The sequence below is a fragment of the Periplaneta americana genome, chromosome 9 (genome assembly GCF_040183065.1).
Source record: "Periplaneta americana isolate PAMFEO1 chromosome 9, P.americana_PAMFEO1_priV1, whole genome shotgun sequence".
NCBI classification, from domain to species: domain Eukaryota; kingdom Metazoa; phylum Arthropoda; class Insecta; order Blattodea; family Blattidae; genus Periplaneta; species Periplaneta americana.
Window position 1 is genome coordinate 175,541,718 of NC_091125.1, and position 26,171 is coordinate 175,567,888.

General features: G+C 36.2%; 1 protein-coding gene across 3 annotated transcripts in view; it reads right to left on the minus strand.

Moving 5' to 3' along the window:
• LOC138706762 (chaoptin-like) overlaps positions 1-25,888 on the minus strand; it is a 43,552-nt gene extending 17,664 nt beyond the window's left edge. Inside the window, exons 1-4 of one of the 3 annotated variants that reach the window (XM_069836424.1) lie at positions 25,736-25,780; positions 15,623-15,761; positions 5,139-5,379; positions 364-889 (exon numbers count right to left, since the gene is read on the minus strand). In XM_069836424.1, coding sequence (XP_069692525.1) covers positions 364-889; positions 5,139-5,379 — 767 coding nt within the window. In that variant the 5' untranslated portion in view covers positions 15,623-15,761; positions 25,736-25,780. Of the gene's footprint in view, positions 1-363; positions 890-5,138; positions 5,380-12,599; positions 12,754-15,622; positions 15,762-25,735 lie in introns of those variants that run through there. The other 2 variants (XM_069836422.1, XM_069836423.1) reach the window with 2 other exon arrangements.
• Positions 25,889-26,171: the final 283 nt, after the last annotated feature.

Here is a 26,171-nt window from a genome sequence, read left to right on the forward strand (position 1 = left end):
TGCGTTTAATTTCCTCCCGAGTATCATTTATATTTGTTACTGTTGCTCCAAAATATTTAAACTTCTCCACCTCTTCAAAAGATAAATTTCCAATTTTTATATTTCCGTTTCGTACAATATTCCCGTCACGAGACATAATCATATACTTTGTCTTTTCGGGATTTACTTCCAAACCTATCTCTTTACTTGCTTCCAGTAAAATTCCCGTGTTTTCTCTGATCGTTTGTGAATGTGAATAATAATAATAATAATAATAATAATAATAATAATAATAATAATAATAATAATAATAATAATAATAATAACAACTCTCATCATCAATTAATCGCAATAGTCGTGTAAAATTGTACGACTCTCTTGCACCTGGTGAGCTCGGCGATGGCGTTGTGCGACAGGTTGCACCAGGACATCTTGTTGAGGTCGGCGAGGTGCGACGAGTCCACGCGGCTCAGGTTGTTGTGCGACAGGTCCAGCACCTCGGTGTCCCGCAGCCCGCGGAACTGGTTGCGCCGCAGCTCCGCCAGGGCGTTGCCATGGAGATCCAGCGTCTTCAGTTTGCGGAGGGGCAGGAAGACGTCGGGCGGCAGCGCCTCCAGCAGGCCGTGCGTGAGGTGCAGGCGCTCCAGGCGGGTGGCGAGCAGCCCGGCGCTGAAGGCGTCGGCCGGCAGGGCGCTGAAGGCGTGCCCCTCGATGCGCAGCGTGCTGAGGTTGCCGAGCACGTGCAGAGCGCGCGCGGGGAACTCCTGCAGCTCGGTGCGCAGCAGGTGCAGCTCCTGCAGCGTGCGGTTCACCCCCAGTAAGCTGTGCTCCTCCACCCGCTGCAGCGGCGTGTCGCGGATCTCCAGCACGCGCGCGTGCAGCGGGTACAGCAGGCTGCCGTACAGCCGACCTGCACACCGAGCAACGCTGTATGTGGCAGACTGGACGTAAAAACCCTACAAACAGGGCGTTCCTATGCACCTAGTAATGTAATACAATATTTTGCACAGTTAGATTTATACTAATAATAAATCTGTAGCCAAAATGTTTCTGATAATTTTCGATTTTCCAAAAATAATTGATGTTAACATGTATAATTAACCATCCTGTAACCGGAAATCGCTTTTTTGAAATTTTTGTTTGTATGTCTGTCTGTCTGTCTGTCTGTCTTATCTGTCTGTCTGGATGTTTGTTACCTTTTCACGCGATAATGGCTGAACCGATTTATATGAAAATTGGAATATAAATCAAGTTCGTTGTAACTTAGATTTTAGGCTATATGGCATTCAAAATACTCTATTTAAAAGGGAGGTTATAAGGGGGCCTGAATTAAATAAATCGAATTATCTCGCTTATTATTGATTTTCATGAAAAATATTACATAACAAAAGTTTCTTTAAAAATAATTTCCGATACATTTTATTCTGTACAAAATTTTGATAGGGCTGATATTTAATGAGATAAATGAGTTTTAAAATTACAATAACAACGCCATCCAAGGCGCTGTACTGAAATAAAAACAAATGACTTCGTCTATAAGGGGCCTTGGACAACAGTAATCGAAAGCTATTAAACATAGCCTACAGAGAATGTTTCCGTGTTTGTATGAAGTAATATCGGAAGCTAATTAATTGTTTAATTATTATTTCATCATTGGAAACTGTACTTTCTCTAGATAGACATAATTCTACAATGTTATTACAGTAACTTCTGAAACATATAGTAAGTAACAAAGTATACACATTAAAACTAAATGATATGTCAATGTTCATTAAACTATGGTTGCATGTAATAATTAAGAAACATGTTAAAGGAATTGCCATTGCACCAAATGATTGCTCTCTGGACCAAAATGACGCATTTTAAATATTCAAATACAATTTAAATTAAGTAACATATTAAACGATTTATCCTTCTATCAACCACGAATGTTCCCTGGATCAAACGTCCTATTTTAATTATGTAATTACTTTATATTTAGTTCTAACGGGTGCAGCGGAGCGCACGGGTACGCTAGTTCTAAATAAAATTTCAATGGGACTTATCCTCTTTTCTTACTGTATTGAGCCATGGACGGACTTTTTTTGGAACACTAATTTTCAAACATATTGGCGTTTACAGCCTTTTTTTATGTTCAGTCTCCAATTGTTAACACAAAGAACATAAATTGGAGGTGGTAAAGTTTGAGATTAAGAGTCTTACAAAGCACTACTGGAAACAAGATTATATGACTGCTGTCGTGGATCGAAGAATGTATGAAGTCTAGGGTTAAGGTGTCGTTAGTAAGGTTGTAAAACAACGATGGTTCCAGCGTTTCAACTAATGAAAAAAAGATACATTAAAGATTCACAACGTCCTAAAAGACCTAAGGTATTGAATACTGAGAATATACGTAGAGCTTTGGAAGAAAATCCACAAAGAAGTTGTCGCAGGTTGTCAGAAGAATTTGGTCCTTCAAAAGGTAAAATACGATGCCACATTGAGATACTAGGAAAGTATACAGAAGTTTTATATCTGTACCTCATGAATTAACACAGGAACAGGCTCAACGCTGAGAGGATATCTGTCGTCAGCTTTTTCGTTAATCCCATAGATGATAGATTTATCAGGATAATTGATAGGTATATCACTGGTAGGTATATCACTGGTAGTTTATTCTAAACGGAAGTGTAGTCGATAAAGATCTTTATTCTCAATAACTCGAACGAGTTCAAGAAGTTTTGAGAAAGAGGTACCCGGAATTAATAGGAAAAGAAAGGTGACTCAAGACCATAGAATGCAATGACTTTTACTTTGAAGTTTAGATCAATTTATTTTATGTCATAACACACTGCAACTACTGTTTTGCTTCAAAACCAACATTACTTACGAGTAGACCTCGGATTTTAGGTAAAAACCTATTTTGTTCCTCATGATATATACAAAAGAAAAGTTTTTTATATATATATATATATATATATATATATATATATATATATATATATATATATATATATATACGAATTATGGAAATATATGTTCGAAAATGGTGGTTCTATACAACCTAAAAATATCTAATTTCACGTTAGAAACTATTTTTACCTAATTTTACATTTTCCAATTTCTACAGTTGGTAATATGGAAACGCTGTGTAATTCTGTATGCCAGTCGTGCCTTGACAATAATCATTCATCAAATCACATTATGTATTTCTGGTCCCCATTATTAATGCTCTAGAGTCTTCAGGCAAACCGGTCTACACGCAACTGGGATTGATAAGAGGTGACAGAAAAAATCAACTTGGTTCCTGGTTATGTTGGTGAAAACGTTTCTGAAAAACTCAAATCAGTGCTTCAAAAACATCCAGGACTGACAGTTCTCTGCACAGTTGCTGACATCTTGGCTGGCAAAACACCTGAACATGCATGTGCTGTTCCCTCGCATCTAATACCAACATTTAAATATGCTTTGGTGTCATCAGTTGATGTGGAACGCTCATTTTCGGCATATAAGATGGTGTTATCTGAGAAGCGATGCAGTTTCTCAATGGAAAACTTAGAAAAGGTGTTAGTTGTTTACTCGGGCTCTAATTATGGACATGTACAATATAATGTCAAATGTTTCGGCTAATTTGTAATGGGAAATGAAAACATGCCATTTTTTGTTCACCTACTTTTGTCATTTTAGAACCTATTTTGATTTGTGATAGAACCTATTTTAGGTACCTAATTTAAGATTTTTAGGACCTAAAAGTCCGAGGTCTACTTATGAGACTTTATCTGTAATAATAATAATAATAATAATAATAATAATAATAATAATAATAATAACAATAATCTATTAAGCTATTTTATAGATATTTAAAATCAAATGATTTAAAATGAACTCACTCTCAAAAAAGCCAAAGCTTGTGCTTGGAGTGTTCTTGAGAAGCCAAAACTAAGAACACACATTAAGATAATATAAAAAATATAAACAAGGTACATTAGAAAATGAAATAAGATTGATTATAATATAAAAATGTAGGCAATATTATTAAGGGGAGAGGATGGTATTTTTTAAAACTTTTTTCCTATTTGACGTAAATTATTAATTTTTTGTATGTAGAGAGCTCATAGCTGTGGCTACTCAACCAAATAAAAATATTTTGGAAAAAAAAATTATTTGGGGGTCCAAATTTTAAAAAATATACCCAATGCAGGATTGTACTAAAACCAATATATCTAAACCGTTTTTAAAGATAGATTGAAACAGTTTTTGCAATGTATTTGCAAAATTATGTTCTACAAACTGCCTGTAACAGAATTTTGATATTAGTCCCTACGTTTGTAAAATAAACAATTAAAATTTAGTAACAATTTTCTGATTTCCTTTCTTGCAAACAAACGGACGTATTTTTAAAATGAAATCAATTAACAAAATTCTGTTACAGAGAAAATTTTCCTAATAGTCTAAAGAATGTGTGTTCTAAATTTCATGCATGTAGCTTTAATAGTTCAGAAATTATATTCATTTTGTCTGGCAATGTAGCAAAAAAAATGAAGTTACTGGAAACCGGTAAAAGCGGGCGTGTGATTTAAAAATCCATAGCGCAGGAAGTTTAAAAATCACGTCTCAACATCCGATAAGGGTACAAATACCCATAAAATGTTATGCAATGCATTCCACACATATCAAAGGGTATTTTAAAGAAAAAAAATTTTTGAAAATTTAATTTACCGGAAACAATAAAAGTGGGCGAATGATTTTAAAATCCATAATGCAGGAAGTTTAAAATGGCGATCCACACATATCACAGAGTATTTTAAAGAGTTTTTTTTTAATTTAGTCATTTTTCATCAAAAATACCATCCTCTCCCCTTAAGAGTCAATTTTTGTGTTACAGAAAGCTTCACAAAAATAATTTGTACATTTCCTTTTTGAAATCGAAATCATTCAATAATTTTAGGTATGGATAATTATATTATTAATAAAATAATAATTGTATAGCCTCGAGCCCAAAATTACACCCATGTCTCAGACCAGATTCGGTATTACAGTTAGGTTCAATTAGTGGAAGAGAAATAGCGTGACTCCTTACAGAATAAGGGAAACATGGCAATTGGATGGAAGGTAAAGTTGTGGCAAAACATTCTAGTGCCGCTGGATTTAATTAACAATTCCAGGGTCCCAGTACTCACGGAAGTGGCACTTGGAGAGCACGAGGCGCTCCACGGGCGTGTCCAGCGAGGCTAGATTGGCCAGCCCCACGGACAACGAGGCCAGGTTCGAGTTCTCGCAGAGCACGTTCAGCCCCACGTCACTTCCGGAGACGCACTCGCAGGGGTAGAGCAGGAGCGGCTTGTCGGGGCAGCGGTACAGGGGTCCCGGGGGTACGTAGCCCGACAGCACCAGGGTCGGTACCAGGAGGAGCAGCAGCATCTGCGACACACATTACAGTAGTCTGTTTTCATTTATCCGACATTTCCAAACTACTGCAACAGAACCGCCCATAGGATCCCCTAAACATTTGTTGGGGCCCTCACCAACGATTCAATTAATTTTTAAAATCGAATCTAAATACAGTGCAAAGACAACGAGCTAAAGATCTTTTATCACAATGCCTGCCTATCTTGTCTGTTACTGAAATTTAAATGATATTTGGGCTTACTCACTGACTTGTGGCTTTTAAGATACCCGGAGGTTCACACACTGCCGCCACAAGTAAGCCCGCCATCAGTCCTTATACTGAGCAAGATTAATCCAAATAATTAATTAAATGGCGATCTTACTCGTGTTAATTATGTAAGCATGTGTGGCTTACAGCTGTTTCGGTGCTATTCGACACCATTCTCAGAGCCTTCTAGATCTCGGCGCTATCTCAACTTCGCTGCCTGTTGTGTGGGTGCGTTCGTGTGGTGAAGAGTTGTGTCAAATAGTGTGTGTGTTCTGAAATTGATCTGTGTGTTGAGAATTTGTTTAGGGTGTGTTTTAGTATGTATGTAGGCCTATATTTCATATTGTTCTAGTGTGTTGAATTTTTTGGTTTTTGGGTTGTATGTGGTAGGATTTCCATGTCTGTATTTATGTTATTGTATGTGTGGTTAGCATTAGTTATGTGTTCGGCATATGTAGATGTATTGTGTCCTCTGGTTATTGCTTTAATGTGTTCTTTGTATCGAGTTTGCAATGATCTGCCCGTCTGTCGAATGTAGAAACTGTCACAACTATTGCATGTGAGTTTGTATACGCCTGTGTGGTTGTATTTATTTGTTTGTGTGTTGAGATGTCTTTGTAGTGTGTTTTCTGTTCTGTATGCTATATTGTATTTCTGTTTTCTGAATGAGGACGCGATTTTGTGTGTGTTTTTGTTTCCGTATGTTAGTGTGATGTATTTCTTGTGTTCTTGTGTTTGTGTTGTGTTTTGTGTGTTTTTGTGTTTGATGAGTTTTTGTTTTGTCTATCTTATTTATATTCAAGTGTTAAAAGTAGTGTACGAAAGATTCAACAGAGATTAATCGATTCTCTACCATCATATTTCACCTCCCTCAAATCCGTTTAATATTATCCTCCCATCTACGTCTCGGCCTCCCCAAAGGTCTCATTCCCTCCGGCCTGACAACTAACACTCTATATACATTTCTGGATTCGCCCATACGTGCTACATGCCCTGCACATCTCAAACGTCTGGATTTAATGTCCCTAATTATGCCAAGTGAAGAGCTATATCTAGAGAAATGAAAAAAAAAACATCAGTTTATAAATATGTTTAATAACATCAGCCTTACAATCAATGAAAAGAAAAATGCAATTTTTTTAATATATATGCAGGCATGGGCTACTTTAGTGGAAATATTAGGCTGCTTCAGTCAGAATCTAATTAATGCAGATATAACAAAGTCAGTGTAGTGAAGTCTAATTAATTGTTGTACAGTAGCATCCTAACTGAAACATCACATTTATAGAAGCTTTGAGAAGTAGGCTGCTTTAGTCAGAATCGAATTAATATGCAGATATAACTAAGTCAGTGTAGTGAAGTCTAATTAATTGTTGTACAGTAGCATCCTAACTGAAACATCACATTTATAGAAGCTTTGAGAAGTAGGCTGCTTTAGTCAGAATCTAATTAATATGCAGATATAACTAAGTCAGTGTAGAGTAGTCTAATTAATTGTTGTGCAGTAGAATCCTAACTGAAACATCACATTTATAGAAGCCTTGAGAAGTAGGCTGCTTTAGTCAGAATCTAATTAATATGCAGATATAACTAAGTCAGTGTAGAATAGTCTAATTAATTGTTGTACAGTTGCATCCTAACTGAAACATCACATTTACAGAAGCTTTGAGAAGTAGGCTGCTTTAGTCAGAATCTAATTAATATGCAGATATAACTAAGTCAGTGTAGTGAAGTCTAATTACTTGTTGTACAGTAGCATCCTAACTGAAACATCACATTTATAGAAGCTTTGAGAAGTAGGCTGCTTTAGTCAGAATCTAATTAATATGCAGATATAACTAAGTCAGTGTAGAGTAGTCTAATTAATTGCTGTACAGTAGCATCCTAACTGAAACATCACATTTATAGAAGCTTTGAGAAGTAGGCTGCTTTAGTCAGAATCTAATTAATATGCAGATATAACTAAGTCAGTGTAGTGAAGTCTAATTAATTGTTGTACAGTAGCATCCTAACTGAAACATCACATTTATAGAAGCTTTGAGAAGTAGGCTGCTTTAGTCAGAATCTAATTAATATGCAGATATAACTAAGTCAGTGTAGTGAAGTCTAATTAATTGTTGTACAGTAGCATCCTAACTGAAACATCACATTTATAGAAGCTTTGAGAAGTAGGCTGCTTTAGTCAGAATCTAATTAATATGCAGATATAACTAAGCCAGTGTAGAGTAGTCTAATTAATTGTTGTACAGTAGCATCCTAACTGAAACATCACATTTATAGAAGCTTTGAGAAGTAGGCTGCTTTAGTCAGAATCTAATTAATATGCAGATATAACTAAGCCAGTGTAGAGTAGTCTAATTAATTGTTGTACAGTAGCATCCTAACTGAAACATCACATTTATAGAAGCTTTGAGAAGTAGGCTGCTTTAGTCAGAATCTAATTAATATGCAGATATAACTAAGCCAGTGTAGAGTAGTCTAATTAATTGTTGTACAGTAGCATCCTAACTGAAACATCACATTTATAGAAGCTTTGAGAAGTAGGCTGCTTTAGTCAGAATCTAATTAATATGCAGATATAACTAAGTCAGTGTAGAGTAGTCTAATTGTTGTACAGTAGCATCCTAACTGAAACATCACATTTATAGAAGCTTTGAGAAGTAGGCTGCTTTAGTCAGAATCTAATTAATATGCAGATATAACTAAGCCAGTGTAGAGTAGTCTAATTAATTGTTGTACAGTAGCATCCTAACTGAAACATCACATTTATAGAAGCTTTGAGAAGTAGGCTGCTTTAGTCAGAATCTAATTAATATGCAGATATAACTAAGCCAGTGTAGAGTAGTCTAATTAATTGTTGTACAGTAGCATCCTAACTGAAACATCACATTTATAGAAGCTTTGAGAAGTAGGCTGCTTTAGTCAGAATCTAATTAATATGCAGATATAACTAAGTCAGTGTAGAGTAGTCTAATTGTTGTACAGTAGCATCCTAACTGAAACATCACATTTATAGAAGCTTTGAGAAGTAGGCTGCTTTAGTCAGAATCTAATTAATATGCAGATATAACTAAGTCAGTGTAGAGTAGTCTAATTAATTGTTGTACAGTAGCATCCTAACTGAAACATCACATTTATAGAAGCTTTGAGAAGTAGGCTGCTTTAGTCAGAATCTAATTAATATGCAGATATAATTAAGTCAGTGTAGAGTAGTCTAATTAATTGTTGTACAGTAGCATCCTAACTGAAACATCACTTTTATAGAAGCTTTGAGAAGTAGGCTGCTTTAGTCAGAATCTAATTAATATGCAATCTCGAAGCCTGGAATAGTCCTACTGGGCAGTGGTGGAGCAGTGGTGCATTAGATTCCAAGGTTGAGTTACGCCGGCTGTACCTTACCGTCACTACCTGCAGGAATGAACGTGTTGAGTAATAACAACATCTACCTGTCTGACTGGACCACACATTAGAAAGTAGAGCAGGTGCGCTAAGGCTTGTCGCCAAGGCAACAGCCGTAGGCTTGAGGTACATGTTTGTCCGAGAAGGAGGCCTTCAGGAGAAACTGCACATGGCCAAGGCGCAAGACTGCTTCGTTACTGTTTCCATTTCATTCTTAAACTATATGATGAGCATATTCAAAAACAAGGAGACCTTGATACCTGCCTTCATAATGTACAGGCTTGGGACGGGCCTTATTATTATTAACATGATTTATTTTTAACTAATTTGAAATTGCTTAACGATACGTTAAAAGTGTCAAATTTTTAAAAAAAGGTTATGTATCTTAGACAGACGGCCCGTTTCGACACCGGTTCTACGTCATCTTCAGTGTCCTACGAACTACTGATGTTCTGTTGATCTTGCATACTGCTATTTGCATTCGTCAGTTGTAGGGGTGGGGGTGTGTTCCTGTGGTGGGGGCTGGCTGTTTGTGTGCTATGTATCATGATATCGAATAATGTGTGGGTATTGAACTATAATTGTGTATTAAGTATATGTTGTGGGTGTGTTATTGTATATTTGTATATTGTATGTCTGTCTAAGGTACATAACCTTTTTTAAAAATGTTAACACTTTTAACGTGTCGTTAAACAATCTTAAGTTTTTTAAACAAAGTGTTAACGTGAACTAGAATCAATGAATTATTTACCTGGTTATTTTACAACGCTTTATCAACTTCTTTAGCTATCTAGCGTCTGAAGGGGATTAAGGTTATAATGCCGGCGAAATGAGTCCAGGGTCCAGCGTCGAGGAAGTTACCCATCATTTGCTCTTAATGGGTTGAGGGAATACCCCGGGAAAAACCTCAACCTGGTAAGTTGTCCCAATCAGGGTTTAAACCCGGGTACACTCGTGCTAACCGTTACTGCACAGCAGTGGACATTATTGTTATTATTATTATTATTATTATTATTATTATTATTATTATTATTATTATTCTGATTATAACTATTATTATTAGTATTATTATTATTATATTAATTCAATTTCGCGATGGTCTGTTGAAAATAGAATGAAAATTAATCTATCCAAAACTTTTATCATTTCCTTCTCACGGAAAAGTACTTCCCTAAAATTTAATTATTCTCTTAGTAATGTCATAATTACTAAGAGAAATAGTATTAGAGATCTTGGTGTCTTACTTGATTCAAAATTATATTTCCATGATCATGTGCAATATATTTATACCCATTCATTAAAAATGCTTGGTCTAATTAGAATCTTGGTGTCTTACTTGATTCAAAATTATATTTCCATGATCATGTGCAATATATTTATACCCATTCATTAAAAATGCTTGGTCTAATTAGAATCTTGGTGTCTTACTTGATTCAAAATTATATTTCCATGATCATGTGCAATATATTTATACCCATTCATTAAAAATGCTTGGTCTAATTAGAATCTTGGTGTCTTACTTGATTCAAAATTATATTTCCATGATCATGTGCAATATATTTATACCCATTCATTAAAAATGCTTGGTCTAATTAGAATCTTGGTGTCTTACTTGATTCAAAATTATATTTCCATGATCATGTGCAATATATTTATACCCATTCATTAAAAATGCTTGGTCTAATTAGAATCTTGGTGTCTTACTTGATTCAAAATTATATTTCCATGATCATGTGCAATATATTTATACCCATTCATTAAAAATGCTTGGTCTAATTAGAATCTTGGTGTCTTACTTGATTCAAAATTATATTTCCATGATCATGTGCAATATATTTATACCCATTCATTAAAAATGCTTGGTCTAATTAGATCTATAACTTATTCTTTTTCTACTCCGATGTGTCTATTAATTTTATACTATACATACGTTGGTTACATCCAAGCTTGAATATGTATATGTTGTATGGAACTCCATTACTTCCACTGACTCGGCTAAATTGGAGAATATCCAAAGAAAATTTATTTCCTTGTGTTCTTATAGATTTTTACCAAATTCCGATGACTATAGATTAACTGTAAATATTTTAACTGCTGCAGTTTATTTGCCAGACGTCAAGATCTTGATTGTTAATTTTTTTTAAGTCATTAAGAGTGATATTGATTGTGAATCATTCATAAGCAATATCAGTCTTCGTATTCCTGCTAAGGGCTTAAGATTTCATAACATTTTTTTATAATAGAAATTCAAAATTTCTCTGACCGGTCTGCAGATGTATAAAATATGCTAATTTGCATGGATTAAGCTAAGATCCATTTAATGTGTAGTATACATCTTTTGAGTTTATCATGATATATTCTTACTTGCTCTTATTGTCAGATATTGCTATTTATTTTGTTGCATTTGGTCAAAGATTATTGATAACTATTATATTGATTGTATTACACTCACTGCCATTTCTATCATTCATTCTCATCATCATTTCTTCTGTTTTGTTTTGTATCTTGTGCTAAACTGTAATTGGCCTTGCGCTGTTGTTTTGCAACTTTAATATTCGAAATAAATAAATAAGCAAGCAAGCAAATAAATAAATAATTATAACTATTATTATTTCTATTATATTATTATTATTATTATTATTATTATTATTATTGTTGTTGTTGTTTGCTTGTGATATTTTCCTTGTGCCTTCTTGAAAGTTATGAATCCATTGTTCAACATTATTAATCTCTGTAAAATGTATGTAGACTATTGGACTATACCCGAGCACGAGCATATGCTCATTTCGGGTATCAATTCATATGTATAATTTCAAATGTAAATTGTGAATAAATTAGAATTAGAATTAGAATATTAGGTGGCGGATTTCAGCATATTTGCATGTCTTAGTCCTTAGTTCCAAATATATGCAACCATTATATAAATCCGTTTAAAGTTTTTTTTTTTTTTTTTTTTTAATTTTAGTCCATAAATGCTAGTTTTAAGTGCATACGTGGTTGCATATTTTATCGTTTTTAGTGCATAGATATTATATAAGACAAATACCGACAGAGAAGGTTCATCCGTTACAAGATACTCATCCTAAACTTATCTATTTATAGACCAAAGGAAAAAAAGACAATTTAAAAGATGCGATGAACAGCTTTAAAGTCAAATGTTGAAGACAGAACAGGCCTTACAGAGCCTAAAGGCCCATTCACAATGAAAATTAAACATAACCGTAACATAACACAGAAGTTTGCGCCCAGACTACCAAATGGGATCATTCACAATGATTCACATAAGCATTGACATAAACATTACCGTAAGACGTTAACATGAAAGTTTGCAAACTCCAAACGTGATTTGCAAACAGAACACAATCGTGGAGCGCTGAAGTATACGACAGAATATGAGGAAATGGCGTCGTTGTTATGTTTCCATGGTTACCATGTATGTTTGCGGTTATGTTTATGTTCCCATCGTGAATGATGGTATGACTTCTTGATTTTACCGTAACGTTTATATTCTTAAGTTAACGCTTACGTTATGTTTAATTTTCATTGTAATGAGTCTTAACTCTTGCTGTGATCATGACGGTGCTACCTTCATTAATGCTGCTACTGCACATTGCGCCCAGATATCTGCGGCGAATCTCAAGAGCACGGAGGATGTTGCTGCCGTTTTCTTACGGTATTTCCGTTTCCCCTGCCATGTATTCACCATACCAAGATTCTGACGAAACAACTAATTACTCATCTGTGACAAGCAAGAAACTGAAACCTCTGGAACCAGCGCCAAGGCTGCAGGTCAGCATTAAGAGCTGCCTGTGTTACAAGGACGAGCAACAAAACAGCTGGAACCGGGAGACAAAAAGAGCTGGATTAAAGGTTAGATCGCAAGTGACGGAATGTGGATATTGTGTGCCGCGCCTTGGATTCAAGGGCGCCGAGCCTTTCCCTCCAACGGGACCGAATGTGCTGCATTGCGACTACTGACCATGAAAAATCCTTTCATTCTCATATCTCTTACATTCAGAATTTGTTTGAAGTTAAATAATAATAATAATAAAAAAGAATTTCACGAAAATGCTCTCTCATTACAAGTTTCGTATCCATTCAGTTCATACGCCATTTCCTTGAACAGTTATTCTAAGACCAGACATGTCAATTGATGCCCACAGGAGCAAGAGCGCGCTTTAGAGCTCAGGAGAGCCTGAGTGCTTTACAGCGGAAAGGAAAGAGACAGACGAAAGAGGTGTTATATGCCGCTTGGTCGAGCTATATTCAGGGATGGCCAGCACTGATTCAATGGATAAAGGGAAGAGAACTTCTTAAAACTGTATCCATGGTAATTTTTAGATTTGCTGAGAAGTATAAGTGCATTATAAGAATGTAAGTTTTAATTTTAATGCTCATTTTTCAAAAGTTTGATTTTTTTTATTCAAAAGAAATATTTTCTCAACTTTTCGTATAGAAAAGTGAAATTTTCAGGTATAGGTCTATTTATTTAGTAGCCTTACAGAATGTTTTCGTAAATCTAATATACCGTATATACGTATTACTGAAGATAGTGTATTGAAAATTTAGAAAATATTCGCATGGAAATTGTTTGTAAGGAAATGAATTAACAAAGCAACTACCGTTACATCATAAGCAAAAGATATGTGCCCATGTATTGTAAAAATGTCAGCTCTGTAGCTCCAGCAGATTCGAGAAAATAATTTAATATTCTGATGATAGGAAGTTGCTCACAAATATCACCTTAACAGCATAATGCGATAAGAATTTTGTTATGTAATATTAGTTACACTTAAAACAGATACAGTACCTAGGTAACTTTGCTTTGTACTGTAATATTGTTTTGATTAGTTTATTGATTACTTTTGTAAGGCTAAAGATACCATCAATATAAATTCCAACTTATCATGTCATACTCAATCTCTTTCTTTGGAACATCACTTTCTTTATGAATGATGTGTTTCATCCACTTAATACAGTATAATATTATACTACTATGAAATTTAAGTGAATATTCCTTCTTAACTCTCTATTATGTTATTAAGATTTAAAACACAAGTGCAATATTAAGAAATCAGTGTTAGTACTTTTGTTTTACAGACAATATAGATAATATTAAACAGAAAAAAAGCCATATAAAAATAACGACATAAAATTTCACGTTCCGTTTGAAGTTTGTGCACCACTGTTTTCTTAATCCAACAGGTTGCTTATTCATATACACAACCCTTCCTCTTTCCATACTTAGCGCTTGCTGTCCGCGCACGACGTCAAGGTCAGAAAAATTTGCTTGCTTTGACATCACTGGTCTAGACACTCAAACGGCATCGTGGCATTATTACCTTAACTTCACAGTGGACCCATGGACCGCGCAAGTTGATCTCTTAGTCGTTTTTGGGTCTTGACCAATAAGGGTTATGAACCCCGTGTTATGCATTCACAGATCCCGGACTAGATTTATGTGACGAGCGTGGAATGTAATATTCGTTTCAATACTAATATTAACACATTACAGCTCGTCTATTGGTGTATTAAACTTACTTTAATAGGCTATTTGCAGAATACAAAAAAAAAAGGCTTATATTAGGCCTATGCAGGATGTTAGAGATATACTTTGAACTATTTCGATATACATTTAAGAAAAATGCGTATAAAACAACTGCATATTAATTTTTACCTTTTCTTTAACAGCTTTTCCATAAACGTATCGCGTATTTTACATCGAATGTTTTATTAATGATCGTACTAAGAAACGCCTGTCAGTTTATGCTATTCGCACGTCTTTCTATCACATATAAAAATAAGGAAAAGTACACCCGAGTGGCATTCTGGTTGGATCATCGTCTACCTCTGCTTCGGCATGTGGACGTGAGGCCAGCAGCCGGCTAGTCAGTCTTGGCCCTTCATGGGCTGTAGCGCCATGGATTTACTTTTTACACCCGAGTGGGCATTAAAGTTACCGCATTAGTTTTATTATATTCACCTAACACTTACGTACTCGCGAACTTTTTTGTGACATTAGTGGTCGCGTGGGGGTCAAAGTGACGCCCAAGCAAAAATACGAATTAAAATATAAAATTCACAGTTCCACGTAAACCTTCTAGCTCTATGGGTCATTGCTTGCCAAAATGTTCTTAAGTAATAATTTGCATGTATGTACTCCACAAAAGTAACACTGTAATACTTGTGGACCCCCAATTAAAACTCAAATTAAAATATGAATATCCTGGTACTAGGCTATGTAACTCCTCTAGCTCATATGCATCATCACTTGCCATAATCTTCTACAGTAAGAGATTTCACATATAGAATCACAAAAATAACACCATACTACTTGTGGACTAATTTATGACATTAGTAGTGCGTGGGGTCAACAGAACCCCCAGCCTGGAAAATTTAAATTAACGCAACAAATGACAGTGATAAACTGGAAGTTATCATGCAGTCGTATTGCCGACACCCTTTCAGGAAGGTACTGATAAGCTGGGCAATGTAGACAACAGCGTACAAACCAACATATAGCACTGGGGGTCAACACGACTACTTAAATGTTAATGATATTAGTCATTGCTCTATATACACTTTTAACAGTCATATAATCATGATTACCTTTGTAACTTCTTTACTTGTTGATGTGAGGAATTTACCCGGCTGACTAGTTTCGAGGTGGTGTTCTTCATTGTCCGACGCCCAGTGAAGATCCCGCGCTATCTTCTACACCAGTGATGTCGTGAACGGACATCGAGCGCTAAGTATGGAGAGAGGAAGGGTTGTGTATATGAATAAGCAGCCTGTTGGATTAAGAAAACAGTGGTGCACAAACTTCAAACGGAACGTGAAATTTTATGTCGTTATTTTTATATGGCTTCTTTCTGTTTAATATTATCTATATTGTCTGTAAAACAAAAGTACTAACACTGATTTCTTAATATTGCACTTGTGTTTTAAATCTTAATAACATAATAGAGAGTTAAGAAGGAATATTCACTTAAATTACATAGTAGTATAATATTATACTGCATTAAGTGGATGAAACACATCATTCATAAAGAAAGTGATATTCCCCCCCCTCCCCCCAAAAAAAGAGATTGAATATGACATGATAAGTTGGAATTGATATTGATGGTACCTTCAGCCTTATAAAAGTAATCAAAACTATATTACAGTACAAAGAAAAGTTACCTAGGTGCTGTATATGTTTTAAGTGTAACTAACATTACACAACAAAACTCTTATCGCATTATGCTTTTAAGGTGATACTGGTGAGCAACTTCCTATCATCAGAATGTTAAATTATTTTCTCGAAATCTGCTGAAGCTATAGAGTTGACATTTTTACAACACATGGGCACGTATCTTTTGCTTATGATGAAACAGTAGTTGCTTTGTTAATTCATTTCCTTACAAACAATTTCCATGCGAATATTTTCAAAATGTTGAATACATTATCTTCAGTAATACGTATATACGGTATATTAGATTTACGAAAACATTCTGTAAGTCTACTAAATAAATAGGCCTATACCTGAAAATTTCATTTTTCTATAAAAAAAATTGAGAAAATATTTCTTTTGAATAAAAAAATCAAACTTGTGAAAAATGAGCATTAAAATTAAAACTTACATTCTTATAATGCACTTATACTTCTCAGGCAAATCTAAAAATTAACATGGATAAAGTTTTTAATAAGTTCTCTTTCCTTTATCTATTGAATCAGTACTGGCCATCCCTGAATATAGCTCGACCAAGCGGCATATACTAGGCTACCTGTTTCGTCTGTCTCTTTCCTTTCCGCTGTAAAGCGCTCAGGCTCTCCTGAGCTCTAAAGCGTGCGCTTGCTCCTATGGGCTTCAATTGACATGACTGTTCTACACAGTAAAGAAGTTACAAAGTTAATCAGTAATATCATTAGTCTGTTTTGACACAATGTTGCGAGATATGTCACATCTCTGACCGCATAATTCACACACTCATCTATCACTGGGTTTCGATCGCATGTACGCCAGCATAAACGCACGTTTCCTGTCAGTTAAGGGTCATTAACCTTGCAGGAAGTTCACTCATCAATATTTGACTGATGCTGAATTAGCCGATATTCGTCTCACGTACGAGACAGCAAGAGAATCTGCAATCTTGGCAAGGGAGATCCATTGGCTACGATTTCCAAACGTCCGTTGTTGTGTACCAAATACTCGATCTCTTCGTCCTCGGATCGTGAACCGCAACATGACGTTGTTTCCTTCGTATAACGTTTATAAAACAGTCTCTACACTAGTTAAGAAAATATTAACTTTCGTTAACAATAAAATTGAAAGATCATTTTATTTCGTATGTTTCTCTTATTTCAATAACAATTTTGAAGTGTGAATTTATTTCAATTCTTTTATGATAGTTTAAAAGTGAATGCCATATTCATTAAAAACCGTTTCTTTCATCTTTATTATTTAGATAAAATTGCTTTAAATTATTTTGTTTTACTGCAGTCCACCATACTTACGAGAATAAAAAATGTAAGGCCCATCGCTGTGAAACGAGAGGTCCCAGGTTCAAGTCCTGGTTGAGTTTTCCCTGAATACATTAAGAGCAAATGCTGGATAACTTTCGGCGCTGGACCCAGGACTCATTTCGCTCGCATTATTACCTTCATCTCATTAAGACGATAGATAAATATAGTAGTTGATAAAGCGTCTTAAAATAACTAATTAAAAATAAAAATGCGGGCTTGTTTGATATTGAAACGTATTTACAGTACAAAATGAATAACGAATTTAACAGCGTGTGTTAATGTAAAAATGTGATTGTGTTTAGATTCACATTAAATTATTTCAAAGCTGTTACATCACAAAGACTTTCACGGTAAGCCTGGACGATAGACAACCCGCACAAGCTTGGACCTCTGCGTAACTAACCAGGCGCTCGCAGAGAAAACAAATCGCCTAATGCAGTGTTCTGCCCAAGGGCAGGACTTTCACTGCAAACCCATTTTCTCCAGTCTTTAGTATTTTCTGCCTTCCTCTTTGTCTCCGCATATGATCCATGTATCTTAATATCGTCTATTATCTGATATCTTCTTCTGCCCTGAACTCTTCTCCCGTTCACTATTCCTTCCAGTGCATCTTTCACTAGGCAGCTTTTTTCAGCCAGTGATTAACTAAAAAAAAAAAAAAAAAATGATATTTTTTCAGGTCTGAAAATAACTTCGAAGATTGAGACTTTTTTTTACATAATGTGGTTCAGTCTAGAATATCCTAGCATTCTGTATAGATACAGTATAAAGTCGGTTGAAATATGCTGCGTACACGCATATTTTATATTTGATAGCACCGGACACAGTCGCCAACTACGTCAGTTTTACTTGGAGTCACATGACCTGTCTTTTCACCATGACAACGAATGTCACAAACCGTAACAACAAGAACCTAAATCGGCACTGCTTCCCCCTTTGAAACGCGTCCGCTTTCTCTGCGGGCATACTTTCTCCCGCAGTTACGCCATATGCGGACTCTAAGACAGCAGTTCATTTTCCCCGCTGCGACACATACCTGAGAACTGTATGCACCGTGCCAACGTCAATCACAGGCAGCGCTGACGTGACGGATTCAGTTCATCACAATACTCACTGCCTATGCTACCGACGATCATTCAACTTCCTGATACACGTAAACCTCTGCACTGCGACTGTTACTCCCATTCCGACCGCCGCTATAATAATAATAATAATAATAATAATAATAATAATAATAATAATAATAATAATAATAATAAATACTGATAATTTATTAAACGTATTAAAACCTACAAACAACCAAGAAAGGGTTAGGGCAATGATGTCAACTAATGCTCATAGGAGCAAGTGCACGCTTTAGAGCTCAGGAGAGCCTGAGCGCTTTACAGCGGAAAGGAAAGAGACAGACGAAAGAGGTGGTATATGGCGCTTGGTCGAGCTATATTCAGGGATGGCCAGCACTGATTCAATAGATAAAGGGAAGAGAACTTATTAAAACTGTATCCATGTTAATTTTTAGATTTGTCTGAGAAGTATACGTGCATTATAAGAATGTAAGTTTTAATTTTAATGTTCATTTTTCACAAGTTTGCTTTTTTTTATTCAAAAGAAATATTTTCTCAACTTTTTTTTTACAGAAAAGTGAAATATTCAGATATGTTTGTTTAGTAGCCTACAGGTACTAAAACAATGTTTTCGTAAATCTAATATATCGTAAATACGTATTGCTGAAGATAGTGTATTAAAATGTTTGAAAATATTAGCATGAAAAATGTTTGTAAGTAAATGAATTAACAAAGCAAATACTATGCAAATCTAGTCTTTCAGATGAAGCTCCCTGTAAAGCAGATTTGAATAATTTCAAGGGAAAAATTGTTCCGGGGCCGGGTATCGATCCCGGGACCTCTGGTTGAACGTACCAGCGCTCTACCACTGAGCTACCCGGAACTCCACCCGACACGGTCTCAACTTTTCCCTTTATATCCACACAACTCGCGTGGGCTGACGAAACGACAGAGACCCACAACGAGTGCACACAATCTCTGTGTGACTTGGAATTGTGGTTTTCTGTTAACGTACACAGTGACGTATATATTATGCAAATCTAGTCTTTCAGATGAAGCTCCCTGTAAAGCAGATTTGAATAATTTCAAGGGAAAAATTGTTCCGGGGCCGGGTATCGATCCCGGGACCTCTGGTTGAACGTACCAGCGCTCTGCCACTGAGCTACCCGGAACTCCACCCGACACCGTCTCCGTGGATATAAAGGGAAAAGTTGAGACGGTGTCGGGTGGAGTTCCGGGTAGCTCTGTGGTACGTTCAACCAGAGGTCCCGGGATCGATACCCGGCCCCGGAACAATTTTTCCCTTGAAATTATTCAAAGCAAATACTGTTACATCACAAACAAAAGATATGTGCCTATGTGTTTGTAAAACGTCAGTTCTATAGCTTCAGCAGATTTCGAGAAAATAATTTAATATTCTGATTACAGAAAGTTGGGCACCAATATCACCTAAAAGCATAATGCGATAAGAGTTTTATTATGTAATATTAGTTACAGTCAAAGCATATACCTAGACAACTTTGCTTTGTACTATAATATTGTTTTGATTACTTTCATAAGGCTAAAGATACCATCAATATCAATTTCAACTTATCATGTCACATTCAGTGTCTTTCTTTGGGATAACACTTTCTTTATGAATGATGTGTTTAATTCACTTAGTATAGTATAGTTGTAGTTATTATGGAATTTGTGTGAATATTCCTTCTTTACTCTTTATTATGTTATTAACGTTTAAAACACAACTGCAATATTAGGCTAAGAAATAGGTGTTAGTATTTTTGTTTTACAGACAATATAGAAAATAACAAACAGAAAGAAGCCATATATAAATAACGACATAAAATTTCACGTTCCGTTTGAAGTTTGTGCACCACTGTTTTCTTAATCCAACAGGCTGCTTATTCCCCCTAGCATACCTAGCGCTTAATGCCCGCGCACGACGTCAAGGTTAGAAAAATGCGCTTGCTTTGACATCACTGGGTTAGGGCAATGATCCCCAAGCTTTTTAAAGGCGCAACTACTTTTGGGCAAGAATTCAGTTTGCGACCCTCCCCCCCCCCTTTTCCACTACCGCACCATTAGAAACAAACGAATCCCTGTAAACTATAATTTTACTCAAAATCAGTAGTACGAATTTAAACGACACCTTTTTGAGTATTTTATTTTCCGAAAGAGACTCAGAACAATTACGACAGTCAGAGATGGCACCGAGTGCATTGCGTTCAACTGGCTAAAATTCCAAAAATATATAAATGAGAAATTGACTGAGATATGTACCTACTGATGGAATGTTGAAACTACACCATTTCTTTTTTGCAGAGCGTTGGGCAGTTTTGCATCAAAAGAATACTTCAGTTTCGCAAAAGAGGTTCTTAAGTTTTTATGTAATATTTGCAACCTCTTATTCGTACAAAATAAATCTCTCGTCTATGATTTCCATCAAAACAAAAGCGAGAAATCCGGAATTTGAAAATGATATCGTTGTGAGTGTATCAGACTTGAGGGGCTACGGCCTAAAAACAGGCACTCATCATCAACATCATCATCATCATCACATTAATTAGTTTTACTTCATAAATGTTAAAATATATATATTTTTTGTTTTTATGTTCATCGCTGTGTGTCGACCTGGTTGGCAAGTTGGTATAGCGCTGGCCTTCTATGCCCAAGGTTGCGGGTTCGACCCCGGGCCAGGTCGATGACATTTAAGTGTGCTTAAATGCGACAGGCTCATGTCAGTAGATTTACTGGCATGTAAAAGAACTCCTGCGGGACAAAATTCCGGCACATCCGGCGACACTGATATAACCTCTGCAGTTGCGAGCGTCGTTAAATAAAACATAACATAACATTTTTCATCGCTGTGTATGTTTCTAAATACAAGGTACACAAAATGTTTGAAAGGCGTTTTTGTGTTATTTTGTATACCTCGCGACGCCCCGTTTGTTGCCAACCCCTGATCTATGTTATTTCCATTTGTCATGCACCATAGACACAAGTTCCTTCCCTAACACGTTCGTAGCGAGACAATCCGTTCGAATAGCGAGCGGTTCTATCCTCCTCATTCCAGACTTGACATATACTTCACCAAGTACAAATACAGTACTACAAGCAATAGTTTTATTTCCATATCTTATAAAATTTATAATTCTTTACCATTGCATATAAGAAACACATCATATTTTACTTTCAGAAGGATGGTGAGGAGGACAATGATGGCAAATCCAATCTACAGTGTCAATGATTTTAGCAATATTACGTTTTAGATACTATTTGTTTTAACCTCATGTAATTGACAAATCTGTACATTTAAACCTGATTTTATACTATTTCTTTTAAAACTTTTAACCTGTTTTTGTGATTATCTGGTGATTATATATTTATTTTTTATTTTTATTTGTACATTTATTCATATTGTATTAGCCATGCATATTATTTATATATATACTCTGACGTTGTCTATGGCTGTAAATCACTGAATAATATTAAATTCATCTATCCATCCATCCATCCATCCATCCATCCATCCATCCATCCATCCATGTTTTATTTTCAAATATCAATATAATTCTACACTTCAAAAAAAAAAGTCACCGACATGAGGAAAAATGCTGAAAAATGTCTGCAGGCTATCGTTAGAGCACAAATGCAGGTATATTGGGTTTCTGCACATACATGTTATATCATAAACATGTATCAAGTGAGACAGATCAGACGCTGTGCACGACCTGTCCCACTCGGGCCACTTCCCACACCAAACAAGAATGAAACGCTCACTTCAGAATTAAGAGAGTTTTATGTGAACTCGCTATCCACTGAATGTGTATACAGTTAGGGCAGGGTTACGAAAAGGTAGCAGCAGTATATTGAAGAGTAAAGCCGTGGGAAGAGGAATGAGGTAAATGTCCACTATAACTGTACGTAGAAGTGGTACAAAAATCTAAACAAAATCTAAATTATGGTTTATTTAACGACGCTCGCAACTGCGTGTTCACACCTGTGGAGTAACGGACAGCGCATCTGGCCGCGAAACCAGGTGGCCCGGGTTCGAATCCCGGTTGGGACAAGTTACCTGGTTGAGGTTTTTTCCTGGGTTTTCCCTCAACCCAATACGAGCAAATGTTGGGTAACTTTCGGTGCTGGACCCCGGACTCATTTCACCGGCATTATCACCTTCATATCATTCAGACGCTAAATAACCTAGATGTTGATACAGCGTCGTAAAGTAACCCAATAAAATAAATATATCAGCGTCGCCGACAAAAATAATTTAATATTCTGTAGATATGAAGTTGCGCACCAATATCACCTTAAAAGCATAATGCGATAAGAGTTTTGTTATGTAATATTAGTTACAGTTGAAACAGAGCCTGTACCTAGGTAACTTTGCTTTGTACTGTACTATAATATTGTTTGGATTAATTTATTGATTAATTTTATAAAGTTAAACATATCATCAAGTCCAACTTAACATGTCATACTCAATCTCTTTTTTTGGGATATCACTTTCTTTATGAATGATGTGTTTCATTCACTTAGTACAGTATAGTTGTACTACTATGGAATTAAAGTGAATATTCCTTCTAACTCTTTATTATGTTATTAACGTTCAAAACACAACTGCAATATTAAGAAATTGGCATTAGTATTTTTGTTTTAAAGACAATATAGATAATAACAAACAGAAAGGAGCCATGTAAAAATAACTACATAAATTTCAATTTCCGTTTGACGTTTGTGCATCACTTGTTTTCTTAATCCAACAGGCAGCTTATTCATACACATAATCCTTCTTCCTTCCATACCTAGCGCGTGATGTCCGAGCACGACGTCAAGGTCAGACATCACTGGTCTAGGGAAACGATTATTTAAAACGTGTACATAGACTAGTGGCAAGTACAAACTGGCCAGATTTATAAGATTCCTACTCAGAGACAAGAAACAAGTGACAACCAAATTAGGAATGAATATTATTAGTCTGCCCAGTGTTTTGTTTCTTGAAGAAATTAGCCGTCGCATTTGATTATAACTTTCAGGTTAACTTGACAACCGCATACAGTCAAACTTAAAGTCATCAAGTCTGAACGTTTGGAGCAGTGAAGAAGAAATAGTAGCCATTAATGTGGTAACAGCAGGGACATTAAGGCGAAGGGAAGAGAAGCGACTAGAAGCATTTGAAATGTGGATATGGAGAAGAATGGAGAGTGTGAAGTGGACAGACAGAATAAGAAATGAAGCTGTGTTGGAAAGAGTGGGTGAAGAAAGAATGATGCTGAAACTGATCAGGAAGAGGAAAAGGAATTGGCTGGGTCACTGGCTGAGAAGAAACGGCCTACTGAAGGATGCATTGGAAGGAATGGTGAACGGGAGAAGAGTTCGGGGCAGACAAAGATATCAGATGATAAACGACATTAAGATATATGGATCATATGAGGAGACAAAGAGGAAGGCAGAAAATAGGAAAGATTGGAGAATGCTGGGTTTGCAGTGAAAGACCTGCCCATGGGCAGAACACGTATGTATATATGTATGTGTGTGTGTGTGTGTGTGTGTGTGTGTGTGTGTGGTCAAGTGATTCAGAAAGAAACATACTGTAATACAAAACCCTAAGGACAAGAATATGCAGAAAAGGAGTTTTGTTCATTCTGGCACGGAAAAGGAAAGAGGGAAGACCAAGGAAAACCTAGATGGACGATATAAGAAGTGGAATAAAGGAGAGAGGCTTGGAAGAAAGGGATTGGGAGGCAAGAGAAGAATGGAGGAAGAAGATAAGAATTTAAACACTTCGGATACAGGAAGATGTAGTTTACATTGTAATCCTCTTAATAAATAAAAAATTATTATTATTATTATTATTATTATTATTATTATCATTATTATTACTATTATAGGAGATGCACTATCACCTTTACTTTTTAACTTTGCTCTAGAGTATGCCATTAGGAAAGTCCAGGATAACAGAGAGGGTTTGGTATTGAACGGGTTACATCAGCTGCTTGTCTATGCGGATGACGTGAATATGTTAGGAGAAAATCCACAAACTATTAGGGAAAACACGGGAATTTTACTGGAAGCAAGTAAAGAGATAGGTTTGGAAGTAAATCCCGAAAAGACAAAGTATATGATTATGTCTCGTGACGAGAATATTGTACGAAATGGAAATATAAAAATTGGAAATTTATCTTTTGAAGAGGCGAGAAGTTCAAACATCTTGGAGCAACAGTAACAAATATAAATTATACCCCGGAGGAAATTAAACGCAGAATAAATATGGGAAATGCCTGTTATTATTCGGTTGAGAAACTTTTATCATCCAGTCTGCTGTCGAAAAATCTGAAAGAATTTATAAAACAGTTATATTACCGGTTGTTCTGTATGGTTGTGAAACATGGACTCTCACTTTGAGAGAGGAACAGAGATTAAGGGTGTTTGAGAATAAGGTGCTTAGGAAAATATTTGGGGCTAAGAGGGATAAAGTTACACGAGAATGGAGAAAGTTACACAACACAGAACTCCACGCATTGTATTCTTCACCTGACATAATTAGGAACATTAAATCCAGACGTTTGAGATGGGCAGGGCATGTAGCACGTATGGGCGAATCCAGAAATGCATATAGAGTGTTAGTTGGTAGGCCGGAGGGAAAAAGGCCTTTAGGGAGGCCGAGACGTAGATGGGAAGATAATATTAAAATGGATTTGAGGGAGGTGGGATATGATGATAGAGAATGGATTAATCTTGCTCAGGATAGGGACCGATGGCGGGCTTATGTGAGGGCGGCAATGAACCTCCGGGTTCCTTAAAAGCCAGTAAGTAGGTAAGTATTATTATTATTATTATTATTATTATTATTATTATTATTATTATTATTATTATACTGATATAGGGCCTTGAATAGAGGTTTGCCTAGAGCATCGCAAATCCTAGCGCCGCCACTGCATATGACAACAGTTCCGAAAAATGATAAATCCCAGAAGCAACCAACATTATTCTCGGTAAACTCCAGTTTCCACTTCCACCTGTCATTCACTGCCAGCCCGTGGCATGCTATCGGACCTGGTAAATCACACAGGGATGCTGAAGGTGTTGATCATTCACATCACACACAAATCTCAGCAATGTTCTTATCAGACACGATGTTGCCACTCACCGTGTTCGCGACTCCATGGGCAGCAAGTCTTCACTTCTCCAGCGCGACCGACATTCTGCAGGAGAAAGTCGTCCAACTGTGACGCCAGGGCAGCCGCCAGGGAGCAGCACTGAGCGAAGCCAACGCACGGCCCACAATGCAGCGTGACTCACTGCCAGGTCCACCGACGCAACGAAGATGAACTCACATCGAACCACGGTCCTCTGAACACGCAGGAGGGTCCTGTTACACACCACACGGGGAGAGGTTTTCTCCAAATACAGTATATCGGCTTCACAGCGGTTATTCCACCGATCCCGTCGACAATAACTGAAATCACATCATTGAATGCATCCTAGTTCTCTTGCATTTACCATAATAAAACACAAGAGAGGTTTTATAAGAAATTTGTATTACTACACAAATCAACACCGAAATTGCCGGATTATTATTATTA